At 60.4% G+C, this 24,449-nt stretch overlaps 1 protein-coding gene across 4 annotated transcripts in view; it reads right to left on the reverse strand.

Annotated features, from left to right (window-relative positions):
- Nucleotides 1–704: 704 nt before the first annotated feature.
- The window catches only part of PAK4 (p21 (RAC1) activated kinase 4), a 43,229-nt gene continuing 19,484 nt past the window's right edge, over nt 705–24,449 (reverse strand). The window contains exons 1-10 of one of the 4 annotated variants that reach the window (XM_037819810.1): nt 19,293–19,650; nt 10,508–10,581; nt 9,121–9,379; nt 6,225–6,683; nt 5,585–6,010; nt 4,247–4,380; nt 3,913–4,039; nt 2,882–3,007; nt 2,205–2,339; nt 705–1,641 (exon numbers count right to left, since the gene is read on the reverse strand). In XM_037819810.1, the coding sequence (XP_037675738.1) occupies nt 1,486–1,641; nt 2,205–2,339; nt 2,882–3,007; nt 3,913–4,039; nt 4,247–4,380; nt 5,585–6,010; nt 6,225–6,683; nt 9,121–9,324 (1,767 nt within the window). In that variant the 5' untranslated portion in view covers nt 9,325–9,379; nt 10,508–10,581; nt 19,293–19,650 and the 3' untranslated portion in view covers nt 705–1,485. Of the gene's footprint in view, nt 1,642–2,204; nt 2,340–2,881; nt 3,008–3,912; nt 4,040–4,246; nt 4,381–5,584; nt 6,011–6,224; nt 6,684–9,120; nt 9,380–10,507; nt 10,582–19,292; nt 19,651–24,449 lie in introns of those variants that run through there. The other 3 variants (XM_037819809.1, XM_037819811.1, XM_037819812.1) reach the window with 3 other exon arrangements.

Here is a 24,449-nt window from a genome sequence, read left to right on the forward strand (position 1 = left end):
GGTGGGCCATGTGGCAGTGGAGGACAGCAGGAATCGTGGACCAAGCCAGCATCTGTCCGCCCTCACCTCACGCTTTCCACCAACACAACCAGGCTGAGGTCCCCGGGTGCCAGGGGTCCCTAGGGGGCTGGGGGTGGGGGGAGCTCTCTCCTCAGCTTCCCCCTGCAGGGGGACCCTGTGCGTGGGAAGCATTCGATATCAGCCCAGATGCCTTTCCTCCCACTGCTGGGTCCCAGGCGCAGCCCCCAGGCACCTGGGCTAGGAGGAGCGGGCTCAGCCAGGCGGGTCCTCTCTGAAGCTGGCAGCTTCAGGTCACTTAGCCTTAGGCAGTCCCCAAAACCCTTGTGCCCACTGCCTGCTTTGCCAAATGGCAAATTTGCTAACATCAACTCACCAAGGATAGTTCCTATCCACTGAACGTGCTTGAGATGAACAATCTTTAAAACAAGTTTCCAACAAATGAACGTGCTTGAGATGAACAATCTTTAAAACAAGTTTCCAACAAATCTTAGATTTGGCAAACTGGTCAACCTGGCACATGGGCTTTTTGGCAAACTGACCGCTTACCGGGCTGAGGGTCAATCCTGTCCGTCTCTGACCTGGAAGTCAATTCACCAAGCCCCGCTCTCCCAGTTCAAGAGCCCCCAAATTCCCACCCCAAAACAGCCTGACAAAGAGCCTCTACGCACACCACACACGCAAAAAACAAGAAAAATATTTTAATTGTAAAACTAACTTGCGGGGAGGGCGGGGAGGGCAGGGCTGTAGCCATGGGGCAGGAACTGCCTCACTGAGCAGTGGTTCTGCACCCAATGCTGCCCCACGGGGCGGGTGAGGGCAAGGGCTAGTGTTATAAAATGACAATATAAATAGATTTCTAGAAAAGAGGAGGCTGCCCAGGTGCAGTAGTCATCTTCTGCAGAGGCTGGGGGTGGGTGGGAAGCCCCGACCCCTGACCCCCAGCCATCCACAGAAAGAGTGCAGGGGGGAGAGAAAAGGCCACTCTGCAGACATTCACGGTCCACCCCCGTAATGGCTCAGGATGGGGAGGGGGGTTCTATGTTAGAGTCTCAGAGACACCCATCTGCAGGCTGGAGGACAGGAGCTGGACAGTCCGCACACGCCTGCACACACACGCACACACGCATGCACACACCTCTTTTTGTAGTGTTCTCTCCACCCCCAGTGCCCTCCCGCTGCAGATTTCCAGTGATGGGAGGGCCCCCTGTCCTTCCTGGAGACAGGGAGCATAGCTGAGGGCCTGTCCTGGAGCGGGGCGGGCTTCTGGGAGCCTCACTTGCTCCCACGAGTCCCTGTGATTTTCGTCAAGTCACAAAATCAAAGCCGGAGTTCAGTAGTAGGCCCCAGAGGGCGGCGTCACTCGGAGTGTCCCTGGGTGAGGAGGGGCAGGGCCGGTCCCTCCTGGCCTCCGGAGGGGCAGGGCGGCCCACGGGCTCTTTGGTTTCGGGGCGGGGCGGCTGGGCCTCATCTGGTGCGGTTCTGGCGCATGAGGGGCACGATGCTGGAGGGCGGCCCTGCCTTGGCCAGGAAGGGGTGCTTCAGCAACTCGGCGGCCGTGGCCCGCTGAGCTGGGTCCCGCACCAGCAGGCGGTCTAGGAAGCCCTTCAGGGAAGGCGAGACCTGGGGGTGGAAGAGAAGGGAAGATCAGGTCACTTGCTGTGGGGCCTCAGTTTCCTCCTCTGTCAGCAAGGCTCTGTCTCAGGGCTGGCAGCACTGAGAGCCAGGGAGGGGTCAAATCATAAAGGTTAAGAGCTTGGCCAGAGGATAGAGACAAACCCAGGAAGCCCCTCAGGCTCATTCCCTTCCCACTTTGCAGCGGCTGGGCCCTGGAGGATCCCTCCGCCCTGTGCCCTGTCCCCTATCCATAGGTGTGCTGCTCCCTCTGGGGTCGGGTTCCTCCACGGACCTGGCCAAGCTGTGCTCACTCAGCAAGCAGCCCAAGCTCCTCTGGGCCCCTGGGTGCTCATTCCGGGCTGCTCAGTTCCCTGCTTCCCTGTGTGAGCCTCTTACACAGACCCAGAGGGGCTGGGCTGGGCCCAGAACGCAGTTAGTGCAACATTCTTGGGAGTTGTCAGTGCCCCAGGCCCATGCCCACCTGCTGCTCTGCCTGAGGACAAGGATGGGGTGGCCGAACCCCTGCCTGCTCGTGCCCCTTACACACCCGCCTGCAGGGAGAGGCCAACCTTGTGCAGGTTTTTCAGTCGGGGTGGAAGGTTGTCCCGAATCATCTTCATGGCTTTGAGGGGTGGCTCGTTGAAGTATGGGGGCTCCCCATCCACCATCTCGATCACCATTACACCCAGCGACCAGATGTCCACCTGGGGCAGGGGGAGGGCAGGAGGGCTGAGCTGCCACCCCAGTGAGGGTGGCCCCAGTTCTACCTTTGTACCTTCGCTCCTGGAGTCCTCAGGCCCGGAATAATCTCTCTCATGCCCAACCTGCCAGACTCCGTGCTCTCCTCCTCCTCCAGAAAGCTCTGGGAAGGGCAGTCCTGCCCCCCAGCACCCACCCCTCTTCTTTTCGCTGACCTCCCTCAGTCCAGGCAGCGTCCAGGGTGGGTCAGTGACTGAGGCTGCCCAAGCAGCACAGTCGGGCCCAGTAATTGGTTCAGGAACAGGCACATGACCCAAACTGAGCCAATCAGAGTTTTGGCTCAGAACCACTCCTCTATCTGCAAGTGAATGAATGAATGAATGCCTTCTCTGAGGGTACCGCCTTTTCCATGAAACCATCCCTGATGACGCATTCCCAGACCGAGCCCCACCCACCCCCCCCAAGCACCTGTACCCCTGCTGTCCCCAGACTGCTGCAGTATCAGCCCATGCTGACAGGGGGACGAGGGGGCCAGGCCTAGGCTCACCTCGGGCCCGTAGGGAAGGCGGGAGATGAGCTCCGGGGCCATCCAGTAGGGCGTGCCCACCAGTGACTTCCTCCTTGGCACCTCCTTGCTCACCTGGGCGCAGAACCCAAAGTCTGACAGCTTCACCTGGGGCCGGGCCGAGGCAGACAGGTCAGAGGGGCTGGCACAGCGGGAGGCTGAGCCAAGGGTCCACCTATGTAGTCCTTGGCCATGGATATGCTGGGTCCCCACTATGCAGCCCAAGGTCAAGAGCTGGACCTGGAGCAAGACTGTGGGGTGGCTCTGCTGCCTACTGGCTGTGGGGCCCCTGGGACACCCCACCTTCCCCAACAGGGTCCTGACACTGCCTTCCAGGCCAGGTGCAGATCTAAGGCTTTCCCTTGTGTCAAATCCTTCAACCTCCCAGAGGCTGTGCCATGCGGGCTCTGCTGCATCCCTGTCTCACTGAATGGGGAAGCAGTGCCCAGGAGGCAGAATGCCCTGCCCGGCTTCAGAGTCCGTTCCCATAGCCACTGCGGTAATGGGATCATGGTACAGATGAGGAAGTGGTTGTCACTGTCCCGAGGGCTGGGCCCTGTGCTTAACCCCTTCCACACTTCCTCTCATTTCTGATCCTCCCCAGCAGGACAGGAGGCTGAGACCATCCCCACTTACAGACGAGGAGGCTGAGCTCGGGAGGAGGGTGCCAGCCTGGCCATGGGCCGGACCTCTGTTCTGGGGATGGGGACCAGGGCAGGCCCCTGCCCAGAGGCTGACACCAGGAACCCCACCAGGCCCTGAGGGGTAGGCCTCGGCACCGGGAGCCAGCAGCCGCTCCGGGGTCCTAGGGAAGTGGCCTGAATCCCGCAGGCACCAAGGACTGGGCGAGGCCTGGGCCCCCTACCGATGACATGAGCAGAGCCCCCCACAAACCCTGGACTGCTACATGAGCAATAAACAAACATCTGCTCCTCAAGCCACTGGATTTGGATTGGGGGGGTGGAGCCGCCCCTAACGAGTGCAGCCCAAGTGTCCCAGGACCCAGTCCTCACCCGACCATCGTGGGTCAGCAGGATGGAGTCGCTCTTGATGTCCCGGTGGATGACACCCTGGGCGTGGAGCACGGACAAGGCCTGCAGCACGGCCAGGCACACGGCGGCAATCTGCTCCTCATTCATCCTGCACGGGGCAGGGGTGAGCCACAGGCCTGTAGGGCCCCTCCCGGGGGTCTAGGGGACATGGCCCCACCCTGGGAATTCTAACAAGGCCATGGCCTTGCCCTGGGGGTCTGAGGGGTCTCTGGTCTCGCCACAAGGGGTCTGGAGGGGACACCATCCTGCCAGGTGGAGGCCTCAGGGGACGTGGCTCCAGCCGCCCAGCCAGTACCTGGTGTGGGTGACGATGTCGGTGAGGGCACCTCCCTCCAGGAACTCCATCACCACCCAGAGCTCATCGCCCACCAGGTAGCTGTTGTACATCTCCACTACGTGCTCGTGCTGGTGGTCCCGCATGATCACCACCTGGGCAGGGGAGGGGTCAGCAGGGGGAGGGAGCGCTGCCCGCTCTGCCCGCCTCCCGGCCCGGCCCCCCTGCAGGCCTGGCGCTGCCCTCTTGCCCGCCGAGATCACCCTGGGCTGCCCTGACTGCCAGGTCCCGCCAGACTGCACAGCCTCCGGGACTGCTTCCCACCTCACACCCACACCCACTTGCTGCTCCCCACCTCCGAGAGGACCTGGTGGTGGTGGAGAAGCAGATGGGAAGAGGATCTAAGCAGAGGGCTGAGATGAGGAGGACGAACAGGTGTTAGCCAAGGTGAAAATAAAAGGGGCAGGGGACAAGAGGCACAATGAGGACTGTGGGGTGAAGGCCTGGTGCACTATACCATGGGGCCTGGGGCGTGGGGTTGCGAGGGGCAGATGCGGATGTGCTGAGGGACCAGGAGGCGAGAGCTGAAGCTCACGGGTCTCACATTGTCACGGGACCCGCCGGGGTCCCCAGGGGCTTCTCGCAACACAGATTCCTCTCTGGGGAAGGAGCCCAGGATGCTGCCTTCATCTCAAGCTCCCATAAGGGAGGCCACCAAGAGCCAAGGCCCCGAGGTTGGACAGGGCCCAAGGCCAAGCTGGGGCTGGATCACCAAGGGCCTCGGTGACAGGTGCAGGGGCCAGGACTAACCTTGAGGGCACTGAGGGTGGTGCAGGGGTTTGAAACGTGGGTGAGGGCCATGGGCAGAGTGTGGGTGATGCTGAGAGGACACCCCAGAGCAGAGGCCAGGGTGAGCCCTGGGTGGGAAGGTGGGTGCCCAGGAGGGGGAAGGAGTGGGCAGGCTTGGGCTGCTGGGCTGGGGCTGCAGGAGAGCAAGGGGCTCGGGCCAGGGATCCGGGATGGGGACACAGCTGGTGTGGGGTGGGTATGTCTCCCCAAGACAAGACACCCAAAGAGGACACTCGGGGGAAGTGTTCAGGAGACCAAGGGACTCCTGGGCCTGGGGCACTGGGAGAAGCCAGGAACGGGGACAGAGCCAGAGGCAGGGGCAGGACTGAGGCAGGAACCTTAAACTGGGGAGCGAGGAGAGGAGACGGGGTCTGAGCCCAGCCCGGGGAAGCCCAGCCTTCAAAGGCCTCCTCTCTCCTGCACCCCCACGTGACAGCCCCTCCCCCCACTGAACCACCTGGGATGAGAGGTGGGGACAGGGAGGGGGGCTGCAGGGCCGTGGCCACCCACCTCGTTGAAGAGCAGCTCGCGCCTCTGCTGCTTGCGCAGGTCCATCTTCTTGACGGCCACCAGCTTGCCGGAGCTGCGCACGGTGGCAATGCACACGATGCCCGTGGAGCCCTCGCCGATCTTGATGAAGTTGTCCAGGTAGGAGCGAGGGTCCCCGGGGTCCACCACCAGCTGCAGGGCGGCCCGGAACTGCTCGTGGGACACCCGCTGGGGCTCCCGCTGGGGTGAGCGGAGGCTCGGGGGCGCGGGGGTGGCAGGGGCGGCAAGGGCGCGGGCCGGAGGGCCCAGCTGGGGCTCGGAAGCGTGGGGGCCCAGCACTCCAGGGCTGGGGGGGCCATGGGCCCGGGTGGGGGGCCGGGAGGAGGACTGGGGGGCGGCCAGGCCCCCTGCTGATGGCCCATTGGGGGCCGTGTTGTGAGGCTCCCCCTGGAACAGAAGAGAAGGCGGCTGTCAGCGGAGGGGCTGGAGGTCCAGCTCTGCTCCCTGGGCGGGAGGGGCCCTGCTGTGGGACAGACACACGGGTGGTCAGGATGACAGATGGACGGTGGACTGGGCATGGGCTGGAGCTGGTGGGTGGGGAATGGGGGGATGCAAGGGGAATGGGGAGAGTAGGGGGTCCTGGGGTGGGGGCATGGGTTACCTGGGCACCCCGGGACGGGTGGTCCGTGTCGGCCCGCGGGTAGGTGTTAAAGGGCCGGCCGGCCGCCAGTTTCGCCCCACTGGCCAGACTGGCAGGCTGGGGGGAGCGGATGTTGGGCCCAGAGAAGGGGCGTTTGTCCCGAGAGGACTCCTGGGGCGCCCCTGAGCCCTCCCGGGAAGACTTGGGCCGCTTCTCCGGCCCCACTCGCCGCTTGTCACCGCTGCCGCCACCCGCCTCGCTGCGGCCGGCCAGCCGGCTCCGGCCGCCTGCCTTCTCTGGGCCCCCTCTGGCCGTGGGGAGCAGCTCCTCGGGCATCCCGTTTTCCTGGTGGGCCCGGGAGGGTGGCGGCGGGCTGTCTTTCCGCAGGGAGTTGGAGCGTGTCACCGACATGTTCTCAAACTCGTCGAGCAGCAGTGTGAGGGCCCCATCCTTGGCGACTTTGTTGCCGCGCACGATGGTCTGGGGTCCGGGGCAATGGTGGGGTGGGGTGGGCGGGGAGGAGGGGTACGCGGGATGTGCATCCAACACCCGGGGACAGGACAACACAACACACAGAGACAAGACAGAGACGAAATGAAGCAATGCCATGGGGTGATAATGGGGGTGGGCAGGGAGGGGCAGGCCCAGGGAGGCCTCTGCAGCCCCCGACCCCAACCGAGACGCCGGCGCAGGGGGGAGCTGTGGCCCCAAGGCTGGGTGGCCCCCTGAGAAGCATCTCCCACCCCTAGCGCTCTCCTGCTCCCCAGGCTGGGCAGAGGTTCCTGCCCCGTGGAGTGGAGGCGGAGGGCAGTGGCCAGCCCACCCCATAATCAGCTCTGGAAAGCTGCAAATTACAGGGTGCTGGGTCCAGGGCAGGGCCTGGCACTTCCTCTGCGGCAGGCCTGCCAGGGTTGTTAACCCGAGACCACGGCTCCCTGCTCCCCTGGAGATCGGGGCAGGGGCGGGTATAGAGTAGGCAGAGAGGCCTGTGCCCAGAGCAGAGGGCAAAGAGAGCCCGGGAGCCGGGTGGCAAACACAAACGCCCGTGGGGGCCAGGTAGAGTGCAAAGTGTACCTCAAATCCACCCAGTCCTTGCCCTCCATGGCCACCGCCCCAATCCAGACCACGGTCACCCTCCCCTGGGATTCTGTGCCATGGCCTCCAGGGCTTTGTTCAGCCCCCCACCCCATCTGCTCCCTCAGCTCCAGCCACGTGGGGCACCTCACTGCTCCTCAATCACCCGGGCACCCCCCGACTGCGGGCCTCTGCGCTGGCTGTTTCCTCTGCCTGTGTCCCCACAGGCATTTGTGTTTGCCGCCTGGGTCCCTGCTTCCATCCTTCAAGGCTTTGCTTAAAACTCACCTTCTTGGTGAGGCATTTTCTGACCACTCATTGTCCAATACGCCAGCTGCAACACTCCCTTCCCTGCGTTCTTTTTCTCTGGGGCACTTTGAACCCGCTGTTCAGTGCCTGGCTTGTGCGGGCAGGGACTATTTTGTTTCTGTTTCTGGTCCTGCTCCATCACGGCACCCAGAACAGTGCCTGGTGCACAGAAGGTGCTCAATGAACTTTTGCTGAGTGAGTGAGTGAGTGAGGTGGGCAAGGAGGAGGCTGAGCTAGGCAGAGAATATGACACCTGCTGAAAGGGGAGCTCACCCCACCTGCTGTCAACCACTGGCATGCAAGGACATGGGACAGGGCAGTGTCTAATGTGCAGGAAATACTGATCCTGTCAAAGCCACCTATGGGCTACAGGTGCAGACTCAGGGGCTTATTCTCAGATGTGAGAATAAGGCTTGAGGGGGTACTGGAGAGGGCCCGAGAGACTTGGGGAGATGCCAGGCCAAGGGCAGAAAACTGAGTGCCCACAGGGCCCTAGGACAGTGCCCGTCTGTGTGAGGAGGACACGGTGCCCCTTCCTCCTGGCAGATGCAGCCCCAGGCAGGCTCATGGCTGGGGAGATGACAGGAGACACCCTCATCTGGGCACGACCTGCGTACCATACACAGGAGCCATGGCGGCTGGGTAGGGGATGCAATGGGCACTGGAGGAGCTTATGGGCACAGGCGAGCACACACCCCAGGAGAGGGGACAGTGGCCACCATTATCAAGAGAAGACAGAAATAGAGATTCGGATGTGAAGTCTCTTGCTTTTTAAACACCCTGCCTGGGACATGCAGAACACTCTGGGCTGCCAGGTTGAGAGTACTATGTCCGGGGGAGACTGCCCTCCACGCCGGGCCCGGCTGGACTCCGGGAGAGATGAGTCAGCCACAGGCCCGTCCCCGGCGGGGTGCTTCTGGCACACCCATTCCACCCACTCGGAAACCTGGCCCCGTGCCCGCTGGCCCCCGCCCCTCCTGGCTCTGACTGCCCCGGGGATGAAGTCCACGTTCCAAGGCTGGCTTCACCAGGCCCAGCATGGGCTCACCCTGGCCACCGTGATGGCGTCAGACCTCGGGTCAAATCCTCTCTGCCATTTTACTCCATGGTGGCAGGAAAATAACTCAAAATTAAAAACTACCAAACCAAACCCAGTGCTTCACATGAGCTATTTCTTTCCTCCACTGAAACCCGTGACCCTGCATATGCCCCAACTCCCTTGGGGCTCAGCTCAGGGGTCCCCTCCTCTACACATCCCCCCCCTCAGATCCCCGTCTGGGTCAGCTGCCTGCTCTGGGCTCCCACTGCCCCTGGGCCCCCCCATCCAGCCCTGACCACTCAGGGCCGTCGATGTCTGGGGAGGGGTCTGTGCCCCCCACTGGACCGGGAGCCCTGGAAAGGCTGGGCCTGGGGGGGTACTGCGGACAAGAGCCCAGAGCTCAGGGCCCAGGGTCAAGTGTGGGGTTAGGGGCTGAAGGTCACCCGGTGGGGCCCAGTGTCGGGTGGGGCAGCAGTGGTGGGGTCTCCGGCCTACCTTGGGAGCTCCAGGCTGGATGGAGGTGATGCAGGCGGGGTCGACGAGGGGCTTGGGCCGGCGGGCTGACTCCTCGATCAGGCTCTGCCACTGGCGGGGCAGCCCCGTGAACTTCTGCTCGTGCTGGTCGAAGCCCGTGTGCACGCGGTGCTCGAAGTTGGACGGTGCTGAGATCTCGACCCGCTTCTTCTTCTTCCCAAACATGGCGCTGAGGGCCTCAGCTCGGCGAGAGCCGAGACCTGGGCTCCTACCAGCGGGCCTGTGAGGGAACCACCCAGCTGGGGTCAGGGGCAGAGGGCCCCTCACCGGAACCTGCCATCCCATCCCTCCCCTGCCCCTGACCTGGTCCTGTCCGCCCCCATCTCCCTGCTGGACTGCCAGAGCCGCTTCCTACTGGCTCCTGGCTCTGGGATCCCCTGGGAGCACCTAAGTCCAGTCACGCCCCTCCCCTGCTCAGAACCCTCCTGTGGCCCACGAGGCCCCCCATGCTCTGTCCTCATCACCACGCTGCTCTCCTCTCCCTCTCGCCAGCTTTCTCATCTCAGGGCCTTTATGCTGGTGCTTCCCCCCGATCCCCACGGGGCTCCCTCCTGCCCCCACCCTGTTCTCCATGTGGTCAGTGGGCCCTTCCTGACCACCCCCATCCTACTACCATGTCACCCTCCACAGCATGTCACTCTGGGAAATCCTCCTGTTCATTCTCGTTCACTCCTTCCGTGGCTACCTGCCCCCTGCAGAAGGTCAGCTCCCCGGGGCCAGACGCGTGCTTGGGGAACCAACAGTTCGAGTGCCTGGAACCCTCCACGCTGCCCTCCCACCACTGCTAGAAGGCCTCTCCCTTCAGCAAGTTCAACATCCACTGGGCAAGCGGCCACGGAGGCCGTCCCTCAGGGCGGCACTGTCACCCCAGAGAAGGGGGCTCAGGGGGAAGTGCCTCACCAAGGACGCCCAGTGAGAAACCGCTTGATAACAGACAGGGACAGACGCAACACTCCTTGTCCTCAGGACTGTGGTCCCCACGCGGGCACTTGCCAGAGTCAACGCCCAGTGAGATCCGGTGTAAGAGAGTGGAGCAAAGGGGAGACAGACGCCCACGGGGAGACCAGACCTGACCGGAAGGGGAGCCATTCATGGCATGTGACTTCACAAACCCTCTGGGCCTCAGTGTCCCCATTGTAAAATGGGAGTGACGCTGTGCCTTCCCCCCTTGGCATGAGCCAAGGGCTCAGCCCAGGCTGGACACAGAGCGAGGGCCGTCCCAGGGCTTGTGAAAGTCACCATCGCATTCGCTTCCAGCTGAGCCTGGGGGAGGAGGAGGGCCCCATCCTGCCCTCCTGCAGGGGGTCCTGCCTCTGCCGCCCCACATGTGGGCCCTGGGAACACCCACCTAGTCTGAGGCTGGCTCTGCTAGAAGTGCCCTCGAGCAGGTGATGGCTCCGCTCTGTGCTTCGGATTATTCATCTATAAAATGGGAAGAAAATGTCTCTTCACTCACTCAGCCATAACCAACTCCTCTGTGCCCAGCCCTGGGGACAAAATAGTAAACAGCCTCTGACCTCACGGAGCTCCCACATCAGTGGGGCAGACAGACTCGCCCCCAGACAGTGAGAGCCCAGGTGGTCGGGGCTGGGGATAAAGGCGGGATTTCAAAAGAGGGGACACAGGTGAGCTGAGGCCCAGAGGAGGTGGCAAGAGGTGCAGGCCGGGGCTTTCTGCTTTGCTCCTGGCTGGCGCCCAGCCCTGGAGCTGAGGCCGGCAGGCTGAGCAGCGACTCAGGGAGAGTGTGACCTGAGCGAGCGCTGCCCCACGTGGGGCCGGGATGGGGCCTTTCCATGGCCCTCCAGACCCGAGTTCTCCAACCCAGTTCCTTTCCTGTGGGAGCAGCTCCGTGAAGTGAGCACATCACCCCTAGCCCAGAGGTTGGACCATCGTGGGTAGCCACCCAGCGGAACCGGTTTGGCAGCAGAGCCTGGGGGAGGTGGGCAGGGACTCCAGAGCAGCCAACCTGTCTGACTGGCAGGGCGGCCAGAGCCAGGCCTGGCCAGGGCTCCCCCGGCTGGCCCAGGTCCCCTGCCTGCTCGGGGGCGCGGGCGTCCTGGATGTGGGGTGGGACAGCCCCTGCCTGGTGGGGGGGCCCCCTCTGCTCTGCTCCTAACCAAGCCAGGAGCCCCTTCGGGGCCACTCCCCAATCCAGCCCCTGCACAGTGCCCCCCAGCCCACAGACCTCCAGCCCTGGCAGGCCAACTCCTGGCTCTGACCCACCCTGCCCCCTCTCTCCAGGCTTCTCTGCCCTCAGCTCTCTGGCTTTCTAGTTCCCGCTCCTAGTCTTGTCCCTGCACACTCCCACCCCCATCTCCCACCCTCCCCTGCTCCATCACCCCACATCTGCTCCCCATGTCCTGTGACTGCCTCACTGTCTTCCCAGGTCCCTCCCCTTCTGACCCCCCAGCTGCTCCTCACCTTGCCCACCCAGCTCCCCTCCCAAGGCCCTAGGCAGGAATCCAATTAGTCATGTGACCCCTCACTAAACTCAGGGGGGCAGGGAGAGACCCCAAGGCAGGAGAAGCTCAGGATCAAGACAGGGTGGGCAGGAGGTGGTCTGGAAGGAGGGGCGGGTAAATCTGGAAGCCAACCCCACTATAATTATGTGTGTCCGGGCGAAGGGTTCCTCATATGGTGGTCTGTCCTCCCACCCTCCTACAGGTCAGACCCACACATAAACCCCCAAGCCACCTCTGCACCCTGCAGCTACCCCCCTCCCATGTGATCCTGCAGGGGAAGGGGGTGGAGGGGCACACCTCCGGATATTTGCCTGGCGCCCGCTTCCCTCTGGGCACTGCAGGGAGGACAGGACAAACAGAGGAACTGACCGTGTTTATAGTGACCGGGTGAGGGCCCCACCCTGGGCCTCCTCCAGGCAGCTCCAAGCACTGCTGGCTCCTCTACCAGGCCCTCCGCTCCCACAGGTCCCCAAGCTCCTGCCCTCATGGCGGACACTGAGCTAGGGCCAGGCCTGTGGCGGGGTGGGGTGAGGGAGCAGACGCAGATGGGGGGTGGTAGGGGGTGCTGGGGGTCCCAGGTGAGCTCAGTCAGCCCAGGGCTCAAACCCCTGGCTCTGCTGCTACACGCCGTAGACCACACTGTCTATACCTGTCGGCTGCAGACAACCCAACCCTCCCTGAGCAGCTCATGGCGTGAACCAATTTGCCTGCCAATGTGCCTCAGTTTCCTCCTCTGTTAAAAGAGGGATCACAGTACCTGCTTCCTGGAGTGCTTATAAGGGGTCAAAGAGAACATAAAGCACTGCTGGTCTGGCCCCAAGGGAGTCACTGTGACCGGAAGCCAATGCAGTGGCAGGATTGAACACGCACACAGTAAGTGCTCGATAAATGTCAGTCACCATCACAGTAGCCACAAATGCTTACTGAGTGCCTGCTGTGTGCCCATCCCTGTTCTGGGCACTGTACCCAGATTCACTCATTGTCTGAACACCTGGCCCAGGAAGAAGGGGCCATTATGAGCCCCAAAATAGGACAAGAAAAACGAAGCACAGAGAGGGCACCCGCCTGCCCAGGACACACAGCTTGGGTGTGGCACAGCAGGCATCAGAATCCAGGCCTGTCTAACCCAGAACATGTGCCCTAAACCAGTTCATGGGAACACGGGGGCAGGAACAACCCCACACGACAACAGCAGCAGCTGCTGTGGGATGGGTACTCTCTCACTGAGCCCATTTCACAGATGGGGAAACTGAGACCCAAAGAGGTGAAAGCCCTTGTCCAGCCTGCCTGTCCTGCCCTCATGGGCTGTGGCAATGCCGTTGTCTTTGTCAGGACAATGATGATGATGCTGATTACCAAGGCTGGCCCTGGCCCCTCCTGGGGCTGGGGATCCCCACCTCCTATCTGATCCATCCTGGCCCCACCATCCCTGTGGCTCCTTCTTCACCTTTTCCAGAGGCCTGTGCAGGACAGTTCACAGCAGAACAGATGCCTGCGACCCAGTCCCTGTCACCAAACGTGGCTTCCTGAGGCTCAGCAACAATCCCCACATGCACTGCTGCCCTGCCTGGGGGACCTCACACTCCCGCACAGTCAGTGGCTCAGCTCACTGGCTCTCCACAACCCCGGGGGGCCAGCTATTCTGATCCCCATTTCACAGATGTGGAAACAGAGGCTTGCCAAGGTGAAAACTCTCGCCAAGGTCACCGAGCAGAGCTGGGCCTGGAAGAAGCCTGATCCACTCCAGCGCCAACCTTCTTAAGCCCTTGGCTGGCCCCCAAATGCATCCCTGTGGCCACCAGGCCCTGTGAGATCTGCTTGTCACCCCTCTGCCCTCCTCCCCTCCCCCGTGTCCCCTCACTCACTCATGGCCTCCTCGCTGTTCTTCAAACCCTAGGCATGTCCCCACCTCAGGGTCTTTGCACTGGCTGGCTGCCCACCTGGAACTGGCTTCTCACTCGTCTGTGCTGGGCCCCTCCCTCCGTCCCCTCGCTGGGTCTGTGCTCCAAGGCCAGCTCCTCAGAGAGGGCCCTGGCCACCCGAGCCCCGCCCCTGCTCTACTCTTCTCACGGCTCTCGCATGACATGTCACATGAATTTGGCTGGCTCTGTAATGTCTGCTCTCCTACTCGAGTGTCAGCTCCCTGAGGGCAGGGACTGTCATCTGTCTTGCTGCCAGCTGTACCCCAATGCCTACAGCCCACAGCAGGGGCTCAGTAAACATTTGGTGAATGAATGGAGTCATTTGTACCCACCTGCTACACCCCAGTTCAGACGCCTTCCCTGGCTCCCGTCTGCCCAGGCAGCAAGTGTGAAACGTCTCTGGAGAAACAGAAACACTCTGCCAAGCAGGCAGAGGGTGATCCAAAAACTCCAGGGAGATACAACAGAAGAGGGTGTGCACCCCACAGCCACGAGCTAGGCACACATGCCTTCTGAAGTCCAGAGTGGAGCCCTAAAAGGGTGGGCACGGTTTGCATCCTACTCTAAAATGTTTATTTCAATCAAGAAAACAGGCTTTTAAATTAGTTAACATGTGGGATGGGCTGTTTCTGACCTATCCCAGACAAAAACTCCAAGTTTTCTAGTCACCTCTTGTGCACACTTGTTCTAAAGGGGCCCCTCCCCTCCTGTGAGATCAGCCAAGGAAGAAAAGCAAGACCTGCTGTGAGCATGTGACAAAAACATCTGGCGTGTGGCAAAAAGCCTACCTTCTCCCCCAACCCTCCTCCTGCTGTTCTGAATAAACCTGCTGCCCCCCACAGTGGACAGAATTGACCCCCAGATCCCCAGCTGGGAGGCCCTGCTAGAATCCAGGGGCCAAGCAGCTATCCTTTTACATTCACCAAAATGAAACCCCAAATCAGGAAGGGGGCGATGAGGCAGTGGTCGCTGTCCCCAGCCTGCACTCAAGTTCTCTACCACTGGCCCTCACTCAGCCCACCCTCTGCCACAATCTTTGCCTACCACCTCCGGATGCCTCCTCCAGGCCTCAGTTTACCCCCTACCTTCCTGGGCCGCGCTCTGACAATGGAGGGGGAGCCCGGCTATCTTCCCGGCCCACAGCAGTCTCCCACCCCCACGTCCCTGCTCAGCTCCTGCTGCCCACCTGCACTGCCTCCCCCTCCCCAGCAACCCTCAGGGACCCCTTCCCTCGACCCTGCGTCAGCTTTGGGACTGACCCATCCCTGTCCCCTGCTTGGCAGATACCTACTGCACCCAGGAATCGCCCGATCACCCTCCCGCTCCCCACCCAGCAGCATCTCCTGAGGACTGACTGCCTGGCCGGGCGCCGGGGCCCACAGCACTGGACAGAACAGGCGACAACATTCCTGCCCTTGCCCAGCCCACGTTCTAAGGGCAAACTGACGATAAATAAATGAGATAATCAGAGCAACATGTAATAAGTTCGATAAGTACCGAGGAGAAAAACAAAGCAGGGAAGGAGGCCTGGGAGGGCGGGAGGGGGTTGCAATTTTCAGCAAGGTGGCCAGGGAAGGTGACACTGACAGAGGAGGAGGGGAGAGAGCCACGTGGGCCCCCAGGGACGAGCAACCCAGGCAGGGGGAACTGCCAGTACAGTGGCCCGAGGGAAGATGCGCCACGTGGACCGAGGGCTGCTGCGTGCGTGCGTGCGTGCGTGCGTGCGTGCGTGTGTGTGTGTGTGTGTTTGTGTGTCTGGGCTGAGAGGGGAAGGGGGCAGATGGCATGGGGCCCATGACGTCATACTTTTCTCTGGGGGGGCCGAGACCTCCCTCAGCTCAAGGCTCTCTCTGGATCCTCCTGGGAACAGGCTTGGGGGGCAGGACGGGCGCAGGGAGACCAGGAGAGGAGACTCCGCAGCCCGGTGCACGGGTCCAACACGGAGCCGGGAGGGGAAAGGCAGGGAAGGCAGGGCTGCTGGGCTGGGAGCCACCTCTGCTGACAGCGGGAGCAGGAGCCCAGGGCATGGGGGCTGGGTCGGGTCATCGCATCCACAGCGCCTGGCACATACCAGCGCTCAGTCCGCTCTCTCCAAGCCCTCGGCATCACCTAACGTTGTATGTTTATTAGTTTGTCTATCATTGCTTTTCCCACTAAACGGAGGGGACCTCGTCGGGGCTAGGTGCTGCACCCCGGGGCCTCAGTGTCTGCGGAATGCACGAAGGCAGTGCATATCTTCCAGGGCTGATCCCGGCCGGGGCCCTTGCCAGACATTGCAGACCAGGCCACGCTGGACCCTCACGTTGGGTGGGCAGGCGGAGGGGGTGAAGCCTCTTCCTTCCTGTTTTCCAAACTAGGACCAGAGGACCAGAGAGGGGAAGCCACTGCCCAGGGCCACCCAGCATCCAGGCACAAGGCACCCACCGTGACCCACTGAGCAGGCCTGGCTGACGCGGGCTCAGCATCCTGCTTCCCGAAGGCCCTGGCCCCAGCCAAGGCCTCCACTCCAGAGGAAGGAGCCAGGGCTGATGGGACAGAAACCACGACCAACAACTCCACCGACGATGACCAGAAATGAGATCAGAAATACTGCCTTGCTGAGGAGGGCACGTGAAGAAATGAAACAGAACTCTCCAAGAGCTTCCCATCTGCTCTAACTCCTCACTGGTCGGGCTCTGCCAACCTCGCCGACCTCAGCGCCTCCCCTCACTTCACTCCAGCCATGCTGGCCCCCTCGCTTGTCCCAGCCTCAGGGCCTTTGCACTCCTGTTCCCTCTGCCCATGCATGGCTCACCTTGTCTTGATTTTCAGGCCTTAGAGAAAGCAAAACCTCAGAGAGGCCTTCCCTGACCCCCTAATAAAGTTTGTACTCCATCCTCTTACCCTGCTCCACCATCTGGCATCACAGCCATTTCTTGTCCACGCCCAGTGGAATGTCGGCCCCCTGGGAGCAGGGACCTTTGGGGGCCCTGTTCCTGCTGAGTTCCCTGCACCCACGGCAGTGCCTGGCACACAGTAGATGCGAGAGAAATATTTGTGGAACAAATGAATGATGCTATTGCCAAAGTAACAAGTCTGGGTGCTAAGGAATATGGAAGGGCAGTCGAAGCAAAGGGCAGAGAGGAGTCCCCAAGGCCTCTCCCAGACTGCCTGGAACTCTGACCTTGACGCCTGAGAAGGAACCGGGTCTTTAGAGACTGAGTCTGGCTGTTCAGGGAGGAACTGGATGTGTGTGGGTCCCAAACGCCCTCCGAGTCGCCCAGTCGTGAGCTCTCCCACCTGCCATGTGGCCCACGCTGGGCTCTGAGGAAGTGGCAGCGTGTTCCGGCTACAGGCAGGAGGCAAATCACACAGTGTGACGGGAGAGGCTTCAGCCCTCAAGGAGGCTCCTGCCGGAAATGCACTAGTCTCCACAACAGTTTCTGTGGAATCCCAGGGAGGAGAATAAAAAGACACAAGATCTGGGGTAGCCCTGTCCTAGGGGAGTTGGCCCCGGGGAGGGAGATGCAAGTCCCTGCCAGGTGGACGGCCGTCCTCCCTGTTCTCCCACCATGAGGCCTTTGCATGGGTTGCGCCCTTGGTCTGGGACCCAGGATGCACCCCCCCCATCCCAGCCTCCAGCCTTTACCTTCTTATCCCTCCCTCTTCCTTCAAACTACCACGTCCCTCTTCTTCAGCTCAAGGGCACCTGTCAGAGTTGTAGTTTTACATTTGTCTGGGTGGTTGGTTGATTGATGCTTGTCTCCTCAATGGACTGGCAGCGCCAGAGGGCAGGACCAGGTCTCCCCTGGTCACTGCCATGACCCCAGCACAGGCCAGGACCAGTCCCAGGACACAGTAAGCAGTGGATGGTTAAGAGCAGACGCACAGACTCAGATCCCAGCTCCACCACATCCAAGCTGTGTGCCCTTGGGCAGGTCACTTGACCTCTCTGGGCTGAGCATCCTCCTCAGCAAACTCGGGGTAAGCTAGTTCCTGTGTCCTGGGAATATTTTGACAATCGCATTTAGAGCAGTGCCTGGCCCCAGGTGAGCCCGTGCTACCAGCTGGTATTGTTAGTGCTGCTGCTGAAGGAATGACTGACAAATGACTGAACGAGACACTAAGAGAGAATGCTTGTCTTTTCCTGGCCGGAGAAGATGTTCCAGCCTTACCTTCTCCATTATGTTCCCCCATCCCAGCCCTGAGCTGCCTCCCTCACTGGACTGGGAGCCCCAAAAGGGTAGGGCCCAGGGCCATCTTGGCCCCCCTGTGTCCCCAGCCTGGCCCAGGTGTGCAGCTGAATGAGGAGCTGGTGCTTCCTGCATGGAGGCAGGGACCTGGCTGGTGCTCAGGGCCCCCAGGGAGAGGTCGGACAGCTCAGGCCTCGGGGAGCCTGGGAGGGCCCCCCGCTGGCCTGGCACAACAGGCACAGACGCAGAGGGCACTGTTGGTGCCCCCCACCCACCAGAGGTACCCAGGATAGGATGATGGGCTCCACAACATACCTGAGAGTGCAGGCAAGTGGCAGAAAGGACAGGGTGACAAGGCACAAGCCCCCACCCACCACCCCTGCAATGCAATGTACTCTCCCCACGGCAACATGTGGGCACCAGGACATACCATATAGCAACCAATGCCCCGACACCTGTTGTTTCACCTCCACAGGCCTAACACGATGGCAGTGAGCACACGGATGTCCAATGATGCAGCACATGAGCCCCAGGCATACACAAGATGTGAGAAGACGCTCCACAATGCGCAGGACGTCCACAGCTGACACCCAAGACCACCCCACGGGCATGCAACATGGGCACCCAGCAGCACACAGCCAGAACCCCAGACACACGAGCAGCCAGTCACACAGAAAACTGCCTGATCAGCCCAGGGCCAGTGGGCACCCACCCCCAGCCCTGTAAGGTCCTGACAACTCCAGTGTCCGCCCTACAGGAGCACGGCACAGGAGACTGCTGATCAGGGCTCACAGCCCTGCTTGCTGTGGGGTGTGCAGCAGGGTCACCCCCACAGGCCTCTGTTCCCGCCTCTGGAATGTGGGGCCCCAGCAGGGTCTTCACCTGAGGGAGCGTCCAAGGCACTGATGGAAGAATGTGGGGGAAGCTCTTAAAACGGGACCCAGCAAACGGAAGGGCCAAGACAGTCAGGCATGGACCCTGGAGCCCTTCCACAAACTCTGCAAGGACCCCCACATCCCTCTTACAGTGATGACTGCCTGGAGCTGCAGGGACTTAAGGCAAGGACCCAAGTGACACACACACAGTACAGACCCAGCCGTCACCTTGGAGCACAGGGACACGCGTGCACACATGCAGACCCACGGATGCTCCACAGCTGCTGGCTACACCTGGAAAGATGCCCCCGAGCCTCCCCGTACTCTTTTGTCCACACACCCAGGAATCCCCCGAGATACAAAGTTAAGATTGCAAAATCTACACGACCCTAGATCCACACTCTGAGGGTAATGAGACCCTGCGACTGATTCAGACACACCCCCAGCTGACTCCAGGGTCACCCAGAGGGACCCAGTGGGGCGCCACCCTACACAACACCCCTTCCAGAGACACCCAAGAACAAGCACTCACACCCGGCAAGTCCCCAGCAGACAGACACCTGCCACCAGGCACACAGAAGTATGGCCATCCTGCCCCTGTTCCCCCAAAAGGTGGGGCCGCTCACACACGTGTCCACACAGGCTCTGGCCGCCATGCGGCGGGATGCCCCGTGCAGCCTTCCCCTCGCGGGGCCAGCTCACCTTCCCCGTCCTCTTCCCTACATCCTGGGACCCCTCAGTGGGGCAGGGCGGCAGACGGAGAGGCTTCTAGCCCCGGGAGCAGAGAGAGGAGCTCCGGGGCTTCCCTGGCCCTCGAGGCGGGCGCCCCCAGGAGAGCTGGCTGGGCTCTGCGCCCCGGCCTCCCTGGCAGCGGGTGGTGGCGCGGGCCTGCCCTGGCAGGAGCTGAGCCTCGGCTCCAGCCCACAGGGGTAGGGACGGGGAAGGGAGGCGGGGCGAGCCTGGAAACACCAACCGCAACTGCCCGGCAGGGGGCGGGGCTGGGCGGGGCAGGCTCAGCCCCCCACTAACACACATGCGCCCCCACCTCAATCCCCCAGGCCAGGCTGGTGCCAGAGGCCCGGCAGGCCTTGGCCACACAGAGCAGGGCTGAACTCCGGTGAGCATGGCCGGCTGGGTGGCTGGTAGGGCAGCCAGGTTTGTGGTGACAGGGCCCTAAGCACAGGGCAGAACCGGGGCATTGGCCAGGGCGCCAGGGGACAGGAAGGAGGGAAAGCGGACTCTCCGATCTGGAGGGGTGGCTGGAGGAGTTTTGGGGCTATGTTCCCCTCTCTTAGGCTGCCAATTCCAGCAAGTGCTCAGAGAGGGCAACGTGAAGGGGCCACCCCCCACAGGGATACTCCCAGTCTCTCAGGGGCGTGGCCTCTCTAGGCGACAGCAGTGGGGAGGCAGGAAGGTGGCAGGGTGGGGAGGTGGGGAGGGCGAGCTCAGGTCTGGGATGAAACCAACACTTCTGCAAACAAGCAGTCCAGCTTTAGGAGAACTCCCTGTGCCGGGCCCTGCTCTTAGCACTTGCCACGCATTGAGTCATTTTACCCTCACCATGGCCCAGAATGGGACAGGCACTTTAGCAGGCATTTTACAGTGGAGGAAACTGAGGCCCAGAGAGGCTGGGCCACTAGCCCAAGGCACCCAGCGGGGAGTTCAGGCACCAGGATTCCCAGGCAGGCCACCTGCCCCGCCTGCGCCTTTATCCAACACCCCCCACCCGGCGCCCTCAGCAACTCTGCTGAGGCCCTTCCGCGGCCCAGCCACCTCCCTCCGGCTTCAGATCTCACTTCCTCTGCAGAGCCTTCCCTGACCCACCCTCCCCGGCTTGTAATCTTACTTCTGTGGCATCTGTTTAATGTCTGTCTCTCCAGACGGCAGGGCTGACTGGGCCATCCCATGTACCCTTCAGGCTCTGGCGCAGACACCGCTTCCTCCAGGAAGCCTCCCTGGCATCCTGGGCTGGGTCAGGTATCTCCCCTGGGCTCCCTTCAGTCCCCTGCGACTTCCTCATTCAGCTCTGACCCCTCGGGCTGTCACTGTCCTAGGGCATGTCTGCCTTTTCCATTCATTCTCCCCATTTACTGAGCTCCTACCACCTGCCCCCCGGCAGGCTCTGTTCTAGGCTCCGGGAACCCAGCAGCAAACCAAGTGGACGAAACACCCAACCCGGGGAGAGGCCACCCCAGTGGGACTGCTTGCTCCCCAACTGGAGGCTCCTAGGTTAGGGTTAGGGGCAGGGACCAGGTCTGCCCAGTGCCCGGCCAGGGTGGCACCCACTCAATGGTTCCGGAGCAGGGAGAACAGCAAGCACATGACCCAGGGGGACAGGTGGGCAGAGACACCCATGTCCTTCCTACTCCCCTGCTCTGCCACTGCCAACATGGCTGCCCCCCCCCCAACTCCTTGAAAAACTTCATCTTCCCACACACGCAGGCCATGGACCCAGAGGTCTGCCCCTGCTCCAGGATGGAAATCCTCTCCACCTCCTTCCTGCCCACTAGGCCAAGGGCTGGGCCTGAAGGGCTCCAAGGAGGGGCTGGGCTGGCCCTGGGCCACAGCAGGCAGGTCTGGGGGACCCCAGAAGTCCCAGATCCCAGGCCACCCTCCTTGCCCGTGGGGGTGGGGCACCTGCCAGGCAGCCACCCAGCCAGGAGCCAGCAGAGGCCAGTTCCCCAAACCGGACAGGCTGGTTTGGGCTCTGGAGGGGGAGGCGGGTCAGGATTGGCCGGCTCGGGCCAGGCCAGTGGGGGGCGGGGAGCGGGGAGGACAACGCCCAGCAGGCCTGGGGAGCCAGGAGGGGTTGGCCCAAGCCCTCACACCAAGACACGGCTTTTGTTTTGTTCAATCGTGAAACACAACCCAAACAAGAGAGTAAAACAATGAACCCACATAAAACCCAGCAACAGATTCTCAATTAACATTCTGCCATGTCTGGGCTTCATTTGGCCCTTTCTTTCCTCTCTATTAAATAGGAAACACAGGCACGTGGTTCAAAAGCCAAAAGGCCCCAAAGGGTGAACAGTGACATGACACCCCCTCCTGCCCTGCCCAGCCCTTGAGGCACCCCTGCTACAGACTCCTTTTGGTTCCTTTCTGGGAGAGCCTGTGCACACGAGTGCACACACACACACAAAGGCACTTTTTACTTTTTAAAAAAGCCGTAAGTGGCAGCACACCAGCCACACTACTTTGCACATTGCTTTTTTCAAAACATTCCCTGGCTCCCCTGTGCTGCCGGGCCCGGGGGAAGAGTCCGGCAGCGTCCTGAGCCGAATGGAAGATGCACAGCTGGGACACAGCAAGTGCTCTCCCGGCCCAGCCCCTGGCAAGTGCGCCACGGCCCCGGGAGACACGTGTGGGAAGGTTCCCAGCAGTACAGGTGGAACCAGCCAGAAACCGGAAGCACATGAATGCTCTTCCCAGGAGACGGATAATGAACTGTGATCTACTTGCTCCGTGGACGAGCACATGACAGTGAGCATGCAGGACGATGGGGAACATCTCAAACAGCGTTGAACAGAAGAGGCAAGATACAAACCAGTACATACCAGCACTTCGTTTAGATCAAGTTCAAAACTAGGCAAATCAACACTGAGCTGTTTAGGGATGCGAAACCATTGAGAAAAACAAGGAAGTCACTGCTCAAAAGTCAGGAGAGGGCTGCCTCTGGGACAGGGGCTGGGGCTTCGCTGGCTTTGCAGGTTTTCCCTTTATCATAATTGAGTATGCTGCGCACGTATGTCCTGTGTACATCACAGTGTGTACGTTAATTTAAAATTCTGCTTTTAAACAATATAACAGACGTACAAGATATATTTGTGTGTATACTCATGTATATTTGTGTGTATGTGTGTAGACACACACCCAGCCTAGTGGTCATTTCCACACTGTGATCCCTGCAAAGGGCTCCTCACCACGTCAGCGGCCATGTAGAAGGGCCATGGTGCTCTGTGCTGGTCCCCACGGGCCAGGTGGGTTGTCTCCAGTCCTTTGCTCTCACAAACGGTGCTGAAAGGATAACCATGTGCAGATGTCACCTGGCAGGTGTGCCGGTGTGTCTGCGAGATGAAGTCCCAGCAAAGCTCATCACTGCTGAGTTGTCCTGCAGGGGGGCTGCCCCAGTTTCCAGCCCCTCAGCAGTGCCGGGGGCCGTCTCCCCGGGGCCTCACCAGCATGGGTGCTGTCAAACTTCCTGGCCATTGCTGACCAGACAGGTGAAGCCGGGCCCTCTCGGCCTAGTTTTAATTTGTGTTTTTCTACTTAGGAGGCTGAGCATCCTTTCAGATTTATAAAAGCCATCAGAATTTCCTCTTCGGCTAAGTGCCTTTTCAAAGCCTTTGCTCATTTTTCCACTGAGTCAGAGACACCTTGGTAAACCTAACTGACAGTCTCATTTCTCTTCACCCCCACCCCCCACACCCCCCAATCACCTGCTCTGACTGCATGCAGCTTCCTTCCCACATTCCTGGATTCTGGCAACAGAAATCCAGGGCATGTCCGCCACGGGCCAGCCCTGCTGGGGCAGGAGTTGCAGCATGGTGCCTGCCCGTGGGGCTTATAGTCAAGTGGGGTTGGCAGATTTCAGTCAAAACATCAGGTATATAAAACGTGAAACTCTGACAGACAGGCTGGCTAGAAGGTGCGGGTATGGACTGGGCCCGAAGGGAAGACAGTGTGGTGGAGTGAGGCCTCTGGGCCAAGGGGGGATGAGGTGGGTGCTGAGGGCAGGCCTGGGGTTTGAAGATAGAACTCTGGCCGCACTGTGGAGGGTGGGCTCACGGGGGCCTGACTGGGTGTGGGGATGACTGACAAGGCTTAAAGATGGCAGCCAAGCCAGAGAGAGGGAGACAGACCTGAGCGACATCTAGCAAGAAAAAAATCAATGCTTGTTGATGATCTGATGCTGGGGATGACTCTGAAATTGGGTCAACCACAGAGCATCTCCATACAAGAGAGCCCCAGACAGTGTGGTGGTTTCACAGGAAGCTAATTATGGGGTTGCCATAAGGTCCTGCAACCCCATTACTGGGCATATAATTGGAAGAACTGAGAGCAGGGGAATGAATGGACACTTGCACACTGGTGTTTATGGCAGCAGTATTCATGATTTGCAATGGCTGGAGGAGGCCTAAGGGTACAACGACTGATGGACTGATAAACAGAATGGTGAACTATGGTGTATGCATACAATGGAATATTGAGTGGCTGCAAGAAGTGTGAAGTTGTGAGGCATGCAACTAGATGAACAGACCCTGAGGACAGTCTATTGCATGAAACAAGCCAGAAATGAAAAGACAAACATTGTAACACTTCACTAATATGGATTAACTATAAATGTGCAAACTCTGAGAACTGAATCTGAGAGGATGGTTATCAAAGGGAAGTTTATGGTAAAGGTTCCTAGACTGAAAGCTCTTACAACAGTCATATCTATTCCTAAGTTGTAATGGTTATTTCTAAATTCTGGGATGCTGAGCTCTTTGTGTATAACCTGGTCGGTCCCTGGAACTTCGGATATCTATGTGACACCTGAGACTCAGAGCTAGAGTTCAGCGGCTATGAATGTCAGCATTACCCCATAGAGCAAATGTTAAAGAAGCTGAAAAAGAGATCAGACTTCAAGTAGAGATATGAACAAAATGAACTTGGTTAGGATGGTAAACCAGACTAAAGGGTAAAGGATGATATTGACTGTGTTTTAACACTTCAACTTCTGTGTGAGACCAAAGGAAGAGATGTTTATTTAGTGCAAAATCTATATTTTCTGTAGCACACTATATAAATTTAACTTGAATGGTCAGTTTATTCAAACACCATAATTACATGGAAGCTTGAACAGGGAGTGAGTTC

Source organism: Choloepus didactylus, chromosome 27, assembly GCF_015220235.1.
Source record: "Choloepus didactylus isolate mChoDid1 chromosome 27, mChoDid1.pri, whole genome shotgun sequence".
In the NCBI taxonomy this organism is placed as follows: Eukaryota; Metazoa; Chordata; class Mammalia; order Pilosa; family Megalonychidae; genus Choloepus; species Choloepus didactylus.